The sequence below is a fragment of the Gigantopelta aegis genome, chromosome 6 (genome assembly GCF_016097555.1).
Source record: "Gigantopelta aegis isolate Gae_Host chromosome 6, Gae_host_genome, whole genome shotgun sequence".
NCBI classification, from domain to species: Eukaryota; Metazoa; Mollusca; class Gastropoda; order Neomphalida; family Peltospiridae; genus Gigantopelta; species Gigantopelta aegis.
In genome coordinates, this window is record NC_054704.1 from 55,786,866 (window position 1) to 55,798,875 (window position 12,010).

The following is a 12,010-nucleotide window of genomic DNA, read 5'->3' on the forward strand; positions in this document are numbered from 1 at the left end:
TCATCATCAGACCAGACATGTAGATTTCATAAGCACTACTTTTAGTAAAAGGCTGTCTAGACATTTGGCCAAAACGGCCTTCACTGCATAAATTATTTTGAAAACTTAACACAGCTGCTTTCATTTTCTTGTGCTTTACGGGGATTAAATGTGAAAATGGCTGCAAAATCAAAATCTATCTCAAGACGAGGACACGCATGGACCGATGATGAAACTTTAACTGTTCTAAATTTATGGAAGGAATTGAATATTGAAGAAAGATTGGATGATCCAAAAGTCAACAAGTCAAACCTTTATAAAACTTTATCGTCTGCCCTGGAGGATTTTGGTTTCGAAAAATGATCAGAACAGTGCAAGATAAAAATGCATACTTTAAAACGCACATACCGAAATTGCAAAAATAAACTAAATAAGAGTGGGGCCAGTCGGTGATTGTGCAAGCATTTTGATAAACTTGATGAAATCCTGGGAAACAGACCAGCTACATCTCCCATTAAGGTCATTGAATCATTAACCAGAGCCAGAGGCAATGCATCTGATGAAGGAAGTGATATCGGTGAAGAAAATAGTGTTCACAATGACCAAGGTCTAACACTGGATAGTGATATTGAACAGGATCCTATTGAACCGAGCGTCATTGATGAAGTTTTGGAACCATCGGATACAATCCCAAACAAAAAAACAAAGAAATCTCTTTTTGAAACCACACCATCATCCTCTACACAAAACACTTCTAAATCATTGAGTGACAAGACCAACGCTGCTTCCACTACCTCCACCAATAAAACAGCTCGCAAAAATCGCCTGGAACTTGTTCTTCGGACTGTCATGTCAGAGTTTTCATCTGCTAATCAAATAATTGAAAATAAGTACGTTGAGCTAGAGAAACAGAAGATCGAAGTTGAAATTAAACGCATAGAAATGGAGAAATGCAAGATGGAAATGGAAGAGCGACAGAGGAGGGAAGAGCGTAAACACCAATATGATATGATGCAGATGATCCTTGGATGTGTTAACCAGAGGGCCACACCAGGTCCTAATAGAAACGCACATAATATGGGACCAGGATCCTCCAATTGGCAAATGCCTAATGCCATGGACACAGCAAACACTATTTCCTTCGACTCTTCTGGTTCTTCATTTTATGACATGTGAATGTTTTACACAAAATGTAAACAAAGTTACAGCATTTTATTTTCCCCACTGTTTTTAATTTGAAATGTTTTTTTTTTTTTTTTTTTTTGTTTTAGTTAATGTTATAGTTAATGTTCTTTAAGTTTAAGAGGAACATAAAATCTCATTTTCACAATATGTATGTGCATAATAAACAGAGAGGGAGAATACTTTCCACACTTATCTCAGGTCTGCATAAGTTGCGGTGGGAAGTCGGATCGATTCCCCTTGGTGAACCCATTAAATTACTTCCCGTTCCAACCTGTGATCCACAACAGGTATAACAAAAGCTGTGTTATTTACTATCCTGCCTGTGGAATGGAGGATATAAAATACCCCTTACTGCTAATTAAGAGTGGCAGCAGGTGTCCGCTCTTGTTATCTGAATGTTCCTTAACCATATGTCGGACTTCATATAACCGTAAATAAAATATGTTGAGTGCATCATTAAATAAAACAACTGGTGATCAAAGACTATATAAGAGTATTTCGACAGTTAGGTCAACATTTAAAACAATAATAATGATTCAAAAGAAACACACATTTGTTTATTGCAATAAAACAAAAAATCAAAAGCATTGTTTATTTGAATAAAACAAATATCTGCCATCAGCGTTTATTTGAATGAACAAACGAACATTCGCATTCAGAAACCATTAGCAAAGGCTTGAGTAATATGTTTTCGAATCAGAACTCCTGATTTTTCCCCAGCATCCAAGTTTCTGTCATTTTCTATCTCACCAGTAACATCCTGTGGATCCTTTTCGTCCCAGTTCTCATCATAGAGCTGATTGTGGGTCTCGCATATGTTGTGTAGCACAACACAAGCCGCAATGACACTGCAAGCAAACTGAACATCTACATCCAGGCGCTTCTGGAGACACCGCCATCGACCCTTGAGACGTCCAAACGAATTTTCTATGGTCATTCGGGCACTACTCAACCTGTAGTTAAAGGTCTTCTGTTCGTCAGAAAGAGAAGACAGGTTACTGTACGGTTTTAGAATCCAGTGCCTCAGAGGGTAGGCCGGGTCACCGATAAGGACAATTGGTATTGTGACATCTTTTTCTGGAAGAGACACTGTTTTCAGCCAATGTGGGAATAGGATGGAATTCTCACCCTTGAAGAAGAGCTCAGAATTTGCTAACACTCTAGCGTCATGTACGCGCCCAGGCCAACCAATGTTTATATCCCTGAATATGTATTTGTGGTCACACACACCCTGCAGGATGAGCGAGTACCACCCTTTTGTATTAAGATAATCACCATGGGAGTCTTGTGGTCCAATGATGGGAATGTGGCATCCATCAATCGCCCCAGCAAAGTTAGGAAAATTCCATTTCTTTTGAAATCCATTTATTACCTCCTTCAGGTCGTCATCCTTAGGAAAATACAAATACTCATCCATTAGGACATTTATTATGGCTTCACTCACATCATGGATAGATTCTGATACTGTGGATTTTCCCACTCCAAACAGATACGCTATAGTTCGATACTCCGCAGTCGATGCCATCCAGTAGATGGCTATATATACCCACTCGTTTTCGTAAGTCAAATGGCATACGAACCCAGTTTTCCTTTGATTTCAAAACATCTGACAGTTTGTCACAAATTGAATCAAAAACGTTCCTGTCCATTCGGAAAATGCCATACCACTCTTGTTCCTCTCCGCTGTTTAGATTCTCCCACCACGTGGACTTCCTTTCTTTTGCCCAGATACGTTTTTCTTGTGTTAATCCTACAGCAAGAGCAATACACACTTTGTATGGGAAATATCTTCTGACTCTCTTGTGGTACGATAACAACCTTTCCATCCTGGTTTTAGTAGAAACTAAAGAAAATTCAAATCTATCCGTCTTTTATATGACTAAAATACTCACCTTTCTTAATTTCATGCGAACGCTTAGCAATTTTGCTTTTACTTACATGAGTAAATTTACTCATGAGCAAATTTACTCATATGGGTAAATTTTGTGCATGCGTTTGGGGTATTAGATTATAACGTAGCAGTCGTGGCGTAATGGGGGGGGGGGGGGAGAGAAGGAACTGGTTGGAACGGCAAAAAGCCCAATTGATGTGTTCACCGAGGAGGTTCTATCCTGTTACACAAGTTCCCCAGGCGAACGTTCAACCAATTAAGCTAGATCCCGCCCCGATCATGATAGATAATACCACACGATGGGTTACGAAAAACAGCAAGGATATTTTATATGCACTTTTCCATAGTCAGGATAGTACATACCAGGGCTTTTAGTATACCAGTTTTAGGGTACTGGTTGGAACAGACAAAAACCCCAATTTGTGTGTCCACAGAAGTTCGATCCTGCGACACAAGCACCTCAAGCGAGCGGTCTGGAGTAATGGATGAACGGAAAAACTGAATAGGTTCACTTACAGAATCAACCTTAAGACATATTCGTACCCCTGACGAACTCCCAGCCACTGAATAAAATCTAAACACAAAGTTTAAAATTATTTCAATTTGTATATATTTAACATCTATGTCGTATTCTGACGTTTTAAGCCTTTATTACAGAATGGGCATTTTTTTATATTACAAAATGGGTACCTATTTTTATTACAAAATGGGTCCGATTTTATTACAAAATGGGTACCTACGTTTATTACAGAATGGGTCGTTTTTTATTACAAAATGGGTACTTATTACAAAATGGGTCGTTTTTTATTACAAAATGGGTACATATTACAAAATTGGTCGTTTATTACAAAATGGGCCTCAACAGTGGTGTCCTATCTTGGTTGATTGTCTAACGATGTTGATTGGCTGGTTAATTAGCCAATTGGGTTACTGCGACTTCGATCCTGTCTTAGTGAGAAAGACAGAAAGAAAAAAAGAAAATAATAATAATAATAATTAAAGAAAATTAATAATAATGTGTCGTTAGCGGGTGGTGTATGCCAGTTGTCAATCACGAGCTTCAGAACATTTCATCTAGTACAAGACCTAGCTATTTATATCTCTTGGTATAGCCTAACGTCACTGAATCGCACATAAACACGAATTGGGACAACTGTGTCGATGGATTACGGAAATGTACTACATTTGATTTTTTTAACATTTATATTCATTTTATTATCAAGGCACCATTCACCAAGAGAGTTTTGAAACATTTGGAGGTCTTTCTCATTTTCATCTAAGACAACAATATCATCTGCATATAGCAGCACACTGACCCTTTCTCCATCAATATTAACACATAATCCAATATTTTGAAGGGATATAGCTGTGTCATTAATAAACAAAAAAACCCACTACAAGTTTTAGCAAGGGATCTTTTATACGCACCACAGACAGGATAGCACATACCACAGCCTTTGATTATCATCCGTAGTGCGATGTCTGAAACGAGAATATCAGTACAAATTCAGCGTGTATAGTACAATAGGCCCACACCTTTGTATATGATGTACAACTGGGCATCAAATAATTCTGCCAAGTTAATTATAAATTAAATCAGATAAGTTTTGACTCTCATGCAAGTATGAGCCGCTTTACACACACATGAACGGCTTCAAGGTAACGCGGTACGCTGTTCACACATAATGTAAAACTAAACAATTATCATGTTAACTTTCTAGAATTCAAAGTGAATAATAATTTCATTAATATAATTCAAAGTGAATAATAATTTCATTAATATAATTCAAAGTGAATAATAATTTCATTAATATAAAATACTATTAAATCGAACTCTTTCTTCAGGAATCATAGCGATGTACTTACCTTGTTTGACACCCAATAGCCGACCGGCCTTGGTGGCGTCGTGGTTAGGCCATCGGTCAACAGGCTGGTAGGTACTGGGTTCGAATCCCAGTCGAGGCATGGGATTTTAAATCCAGATACCGACTCCAAACCCTGAGTGAGTGCTCCGCAAGGCTCAATGGGTAGGTGTAAACCACTTGCACCGACCAGTGATCCATAACTGGTTCGACAAAGGCCATGGTTTGTGCTATCCTGCATGTGGGAAGCGCAAATAAAAGATCCCTTACTGCTAATTGGAAAGAGTAGCCCATGTAGTGGCGACAGCGGGTTTCCTCTAAAAATCTGTGTGGTCCTTAACCATATGTCTGACGCCATATAACCGTAAATAAAATGTGTTGAGTGCGTCGTTAAACAAAACATTTCTTTCTTCCTTTCCTAATAGCCAATCTCTATTTTTCAGTCAGTAGCCGAATGAGGGAATTTGCACATTCTTGCTCACATTAAAGGCATATTGTCACAAACCACTGTCCTATTTAATGGTCAAACAAAGTATTACCTGAACAAAAACCATTTGATTTGTCCCTAAATGTACTTTATTCACCATATTCATAACCACCATACTCCATTTATTAATGATATTTTGTAAAAAATAATTGAATTATGGCAATGGTCCATAATTCAAAAACTAAAATTGCCGATAGGGTTGACATGGATTTCACTCCATCATGGTTCAGTTAAGGTAATGCAGTAGCTAGATTTGGTTTCCAACAATTAATGTAATTTTTGTTTATTTCAATTTTTAGAGAAATAAGGTCCTTAAATCCTTGACAGTATGCCTTTAATATAAACAAATTTAAATAATAAATAACATTTACTGATTCAACATTAGTAACAGTAAACAGTTATTTTATTAATTTGAAATAAAGAAAACAGATCAAACAATTTATTTTGTTTTTAAGCATTGCTCAAAGTAGTGCCAAATTGAGACTCATACAGTTATGAACGTCGTTTAAAAAAAAAAAAGTCATATGATATTATTTGGATCAAACATAGTACTCCAAACAAAAGAGTATTTACATAGTGAAATTATCAGTGCTCGAAGTTCACAAATAGCCATTAACTTTGATTTAACCAAAAACAAGATAACTCCACCATTACTGTGGCTGTTGTAGTCTGATGGAAATTAAATTATGCCCACAACCTATGCCATAGCAATCTACGAAAAAAAAGGAATAAAGAAGAAGAAAAAAAAAAAAAAAAAAAAAAAAAGGAAAAAGAAAGAACATTAATGAATTCATAATGACTATTACAGTTGGCCCATGGGGTTTTAGATTCTAAAATTTTACGCTATGGTGATAACGAAATTAGGATTGACCGTCATATCAATTACCATCCCACATCTCTCTGTAACACACGTACATGTACAAGGTATTCCAAAAGGGTAACGGGACATAGACCTGTGTCTTTCGGGAGAATGAAATGAAATTTTAAGACTGTGAACAATCTAATTGTGTCCAGGAAGTGGGATATCGTAGGCGTTAATACTGGCGACACTGCACTTTCCTTTAATGTACTAACGGTGCTTTCTATCCCTTGGTAGTCACACTGGCTGAGTGGATAGGACGCTGGATTAGGGATTATGTCTGTGTTCACTTAGCTCTATGTTAACTCGTTTAACCCTAACCCTAACCCTGAGGGAACACAGAGCTGAGGAACCCTACCTATAACCCTGAGGGAATATAGGAGCTGAGGGACCTTAACCCTAACCCTGAGGGAATATAGAACTGAGGGGACATAGAGCTGAGGAACCCTAACCATAACCCTGAGGGAAGATAGAGCTGAGGAACCCCAACCCTAACCCCGAGAGAACATAGCGCTGAAGAACCCCAACCCTAACCCTGAGGGTATATAGAGCTGAGGAACCCTAACCCTCATCCTGAAGGAACATAGAGCTGAGGAACCCTAACCCTATCGGAACATAGAGCTGAGGGAACATAGAGCTGGGGAACTCTAACCCTAAACCTGAGGGAACATAGAGCTGAGGGACCATAGAGCTGAGGAACCATAACCCTAAGGGAACATAGAGCTGAGCAACCCTAACCCTAACCCTGAGGGAACATAGAGCTGAGGAACCATAACCCTGAGGGAACATAGAGCTGAGCAACCCTAACCCTAACCCTGAGCGAACATAGAGCTGAGGAAGCCTAACCCTAACCCTGAGGGAACATAGAGCTGAGGAACCATAACCCTAAGGGAACATAGAGCTGAGCAACCCTAACCCTAACCCTGAGGGAACATAGAGCTGAGGAACCCTAACCCTGAGGGAACATAGAGCTGAGCAACCCTAACGCTAACCCTGAGGGAACATAGAGCTGAGCAACCCATACCCTAACCCTGAGGGAACATAGAGCTGAGCAACCCAAACCCTAACCCTGAGGGAACATAGAGCTGAGCAACCCTAACGCTAACCCTGAGAGAACATAGAGCTGAGCAACCCTAACCCTAATCCTGAGGGAACATAGAGCTGAGGAACCCTAACCCTAACCCTCAGGGAACATAGAGCTGAGGGACCTTAACCCTAACCCTGAGGGAACATAGAGCTGAGCAACCCTAACGCTAACCCTGAGGGAACATAGAGCTGAGATAACATAGAGCTGAGTAAACATAGAGCTTACCCCCTGTACTGTCTCTATCCCTTGCGGAAAGTAGCTGCCTGGAACACGGCTCGAAAACGACTTATTGCAAGCACGCTACTTGCGATCAACCATACTTGCAACATGATGCCGTGGTCCGAGGACAGGTTTAAGGTCTGAATAGATTCCCCATGTTACAGGGATGAGAAAGAAAGAAAGAAATGTTTTATTTAACGACGCACTGAACACATTTTATTTACGGTTATATGGCGTCAGACATATGGTTAAGGACCATACAGATTTTGAGAGGAAACCCACTGTCGCCACTACATGGGCTACTTTTTCCGATTAGCAGCAAGGGATCTTTTATTTGCACTTCCCACAGGCAGGACAGCACAAACCATGGCCTTTATTGAACCAGTTATGGATCACTGGTCGGTGCAAGTGTTTTACACCTACCCATTGAGCCTTGCGGAGCACTCACTCGGGGTTTGGAGTCGGTATCTGAATTAAAAATCCCATGCCTCGACTGAGACCCCAGCCTGTTGACCGATAGCCTAACCACGACGCCACCGAGGCCGATCATTTACAGGGATGAGAGTAAATATAATGCGATATGGCTCGCGGTAAAAGGGATATCAGCTGAGCCATATGAGTAAAACAATAGGATTATAGTAAGTTTCGTTTTAAACCAAATACCCATGACGCACATTTGCTTCTGTTTTCAAACACAGATGTTCAAACGTTGGTTGTTATTTTTGTTGTTATTTATCTGTTTATTTTTTTGTGTTATTTATTTATTATTAATTTTTGTTATATTTAAGTCACATCTGCTTTGATATATTTGTTTTCTTATTTTTGTTATCAAATTCTGTTTTTATTATGGTATTCACAAGTGTAGGCCTAGCTGAGATAGAAGTATTACATTTCCGACGGTGGTGATGGCTTATATGTTTTACGTTGAACTTTCGCCTTTAGATCAGCTTCTCACAAAATAAAAGTCCTAGGTCAATCAAACTTGGTTTATAGTTCCACCTATAAATGTTCATGACAGTGCACCGAAAGAATCCCTTCCCCCCCAAAACCCCCCAAAAACAACAACAAAAAAACAACAACACACACACAAAAAACACCCCAAAAACAACAACAAAAAAACCCCTAAACAAACAAACAAACAAACCAAACCAAACAAACAAAAACAAAACAACAAAACACCAAATGAAAAACGTTTTGGTAGGCGAGACGTTTAATTGCCAGGAATTCTGGTTAATATTCGTTGTCTGGCCGGATGATAAACACATGTAAACGGGATTTAAGAAATCAAGACATCAACAACAACACAACAACAGCAACACCACCACCACAACAACAACACCACAACACAACACAAAAACAACAACAGAACAACAACATCAACAACATCAACAACACACATCGACAACAACGCACCACCGCCAACAACACGGCAATAGTTCAGGTTTTCATAGCGATCACATACACGTGTTCTGTATTTGTTTTAAACGTTCTGTACTACAGACGCGAATTCAAGGGCGTGGCGTAGTGTGGGTGAGTTGCTCTCTTTCGAACTTCAAGGGCAGCGTTTAACGGATGAATATTATGCATTATTTCTTTTTAATGGAGGGTGGGGGAGGGGGCGGAAGTGTAATATGCTAGTCGGTCGAGATCGATTGCCATATATGTATATATAGAGTTATTACTTCCGAGAGGTTTGAATGAATGAATGAATGAATGAATGTTTAACGACACCCCAGCACGAAAAATACATCGGCTATTGGGTGTCAAACTATGGTAATGCAAACAAATACGGTGATGATCAACATTAATATAAAAATTCAAGATTTAAATAAAAACAGTGTAAAGAACTGTGGAAAAATACAAATATCACAGACAGATACTGACTTTTACTCAAAATTTCAATTGTGCAGTATTGGCCATTCTCAAAGAGAATGTTACACCCCTGCACCACGGTGAGGTTACAGCACGCGCAGGGGACCGAGAGGTTTGATGCATAACCCCATCCCCATAATAAACCCAACCATCTACCCCATAAAGAAGGAAGGTAGGAAGGAAATGTTTTATTTAACGACGCACTCAACACATTTTATTTATGGTTTACGTCAGACATATGGTTAAGGACTACACAGATATTGAGAGAGGAAACCCGCTGTCGCCACTTCATCGGCTACTCTTTTCGATTAGCAGCAAGGGATCTTTTATATGCACCATGAATGAATGAATGAATGTTCGACGACACCCCAGCACGAAAAATACATCGGCTATTGGGTTTATATGCACCATCCCTCAGAGAGAATAGTACATACCACAGTCTTTGTTACACCAGTTGTGGAGCACTGGCTAGAACGAGAAATAGCCCAATGGGCCCACCGATCCTAAACCGACCGCGCATCATACGAACGCTTTACTACTGGGCTACCCCCCCCCCCCCCCTCCGCACACATAAACAAAACAGAAATCAACTTTAACCAACCCCGCCGCACACAAACACATACAGAAATAAAAATAGGAACAAAAAAAGAGAGAAAAAAAACCCTATTAAAAACCCATCCAACAAAAAAAACCCCAACACCTCCTCAAACTACCGCGCCAAAACCAACTACAGTTTGTTGTAAAACAAGGCGTTACGCCAACCTAAACAAAAAACCCAATTAGAACCGCTATGCATACAAGCCCCTGCATCTGATTTGTCAGTAAAATGGGCGCGACTTATATAATAATCATAATAGTAGTAGTGATAGTTTTCCCCATCCTCCACATTTCGTCTAAATTTACCCTTTTCGCGTGGGATGCGGATTTTGTTAAACTTTTTTAATAACTCTCTTCCCCCATCAGTCTATTCACTTTAAGTTAATTTGTCTTCTTTGATATGCCTTGTAAAGAAAATTCCACTTCTGTAAGTGGATCCTGTTCCAATCAATAGGCATTCTCAATTGTATATAAACCGGCGGTTCTGTCCAAGCCTCGGCAGTAACCGCGATGGGCCGACGGCTACGGTTCCATTGATGAAATAGAACGTCACTGAGCGAAGTGAGAGAGACTGTGGCACGACTTGGAACCATTGGCGTGTGTTCGACACAGACGGGACGTACGTTCGGCAGGCGATATGGATTTACTCTGGATTAGGCTCGGTGTATGCTCAATAGTTTTACATCTGAGCGGTGGATCCGGTGAGCAAATGTTTTTAATTCTTTCTGTATTTTTAAATGTGATTTACCCAGGTGTTAATGTCTTTCCGTTATGTTCATTTTGTCATGATGTCGTTAAAAAATTTTGTGATTGAGTGTGTCGAAAGATTTGCTGGTTTTTAGTTTCAAGTAACGTAACGTAAGTGAAGAGGCATTTTAGTACCTAAAGAAAGTATGATTCTGTTCTCTCTCTCTCTCTCTCTCTCTCTCTCTCTCTCTCTCTCTCTCTCTCTCTCTCTCTCTCTCTCTCTGTGTGTGTGTGTGTCAGAGCAGGCGTGTTGAGTGTGTGCGTGTGTGTGTGTGTGTGTCGGAGCATGCGTGTTGAAATAAAGCATGAAAAAAAGCGCGATCTACGTGGAAATCCGTTTATAAAGCAGCCAAGCGTGTGGTGCGTGCACTAAAGAGATGCTACCTGTTAAGAGTACCTTATGCAGTGCCATCTGTCTCTCTGTCTCAGTATCTCGCTTGCTGGCCTTCTCTGTTCTCTAGCTGTCTGACTGACTGTCTGTCTGTCGGTTTATCTGTCTGTCTCAGTATCTCGCTTGCTGGCCTTCTCTGTTCTCTAGCTGTCTGACTGACTGTCTGTCGGTCTGTATGTCTTATATGTCTGTCTCAGTATCTCGCTTACTGGCCTTCTCTGTTCTCTAGATTCCTTACTGACTGTCTGTCTGTCGGTCTGTATGTCTATCTGCCTGTCTCAGTATCTCGCTTGCTGGTCTTCTCTTTCTCTAGCTGTCTGTTTGTCTGTCTGTCCGTCTATCTGTCTTTCTCCCAGTTTCTCGCTTGATGGCCTTATTTGTTTTTGAGGTGTCCATTTCTCTCTCTCTCTCTCTCTCTCTCTCTCTCTGTCTCTGTCTCTCTCTCTCTCTCTCTCTCTCTCTGTGTCTCTATCTATCTGGCTGTCTCTCTCTGTCTGTCTCTTTCTCTCTCTCTGTCTCTCTCTGTGTGTGTCTTTCTGTGTCTCTGTCTGTCTGTCTCTCTTTCTCTCTCTGTCTTCCAGTATCTCTTGCTAGCTTTCTGTTCTCTGTCTCTCTGTGTCTGTCTGGCTCTGTCTGCCTGTCTCTCTCTCTTCGACTCTCTCTCTTTCTCGATCACCGGACATGCGAAACATCAGATGATCACCGGCCTCAGCACATTGATGGCATACGTTAGGATCAGCTGATTACACAATGTGTGGTGGTCGTTAAACAACATTACATCATCCAGTCCATCTATGGTGTGTATCTAGCCTTAAATATGTTAAACAGTTAATT

At 40.1% G+C, this 12,010-nt stretch overlaps 2 protein-coding genes across 4 annotated transcripts in view; one reads left to right on the top strand and one right to left on the bottom strand.

Moving 5' to 3' along the window:
* Positions 1-1,819: 1,819 nt before the first annotated feature.
* On the bottom strand, positions 1,820-2,689 carry LOC121374634 (protein ANTAGONIST OF LIKE HETEROCHROMATIN PROTEIN 1-like). Its single transcript, XM_041501741.1, has one exon. The coding sequence runs from the start codon at positions 2,687-2,689 to the stop codon at positions 1,820-1,822; it is 870 nt and encodes a 289-aa protein (XP_041357675.1).
* A 7,870-nt stretch (positions 2,690-10,559) lies between these two features.
* Positions 10,560-12,010, top strand: part of LOC121376020 (carbonic anhydrase-related protein 10-like) — an 81,062-nt gene continuing 79,611 nt past the window's right edge. For all 3 annotated transcript variants that reach the window (XM_041503780.1, XM_041503782.1, XM_041503781.1), the window contains exon 1: positions 10,560-10,739. In XM_041503780.1, the coding sequence (XP_041359714.1) occupies positions 10,676-10,739 (64 nt within the window). In that variant the 5' untranslated portion in view covers positions 10,560-10,675. The remainder of the gene's footprint in view (positions 10,740-12,010) is intronic.

Excerpts from the sequence above, each read along its gene's own strand:
- LOC121374634 (XM_041501741.1), bottom strand. The coding sequence starts at position 2,689 with ATGGCATCGACTGCGGAGTATCGAACTATAGCGTATCTGTTTGGAGTG.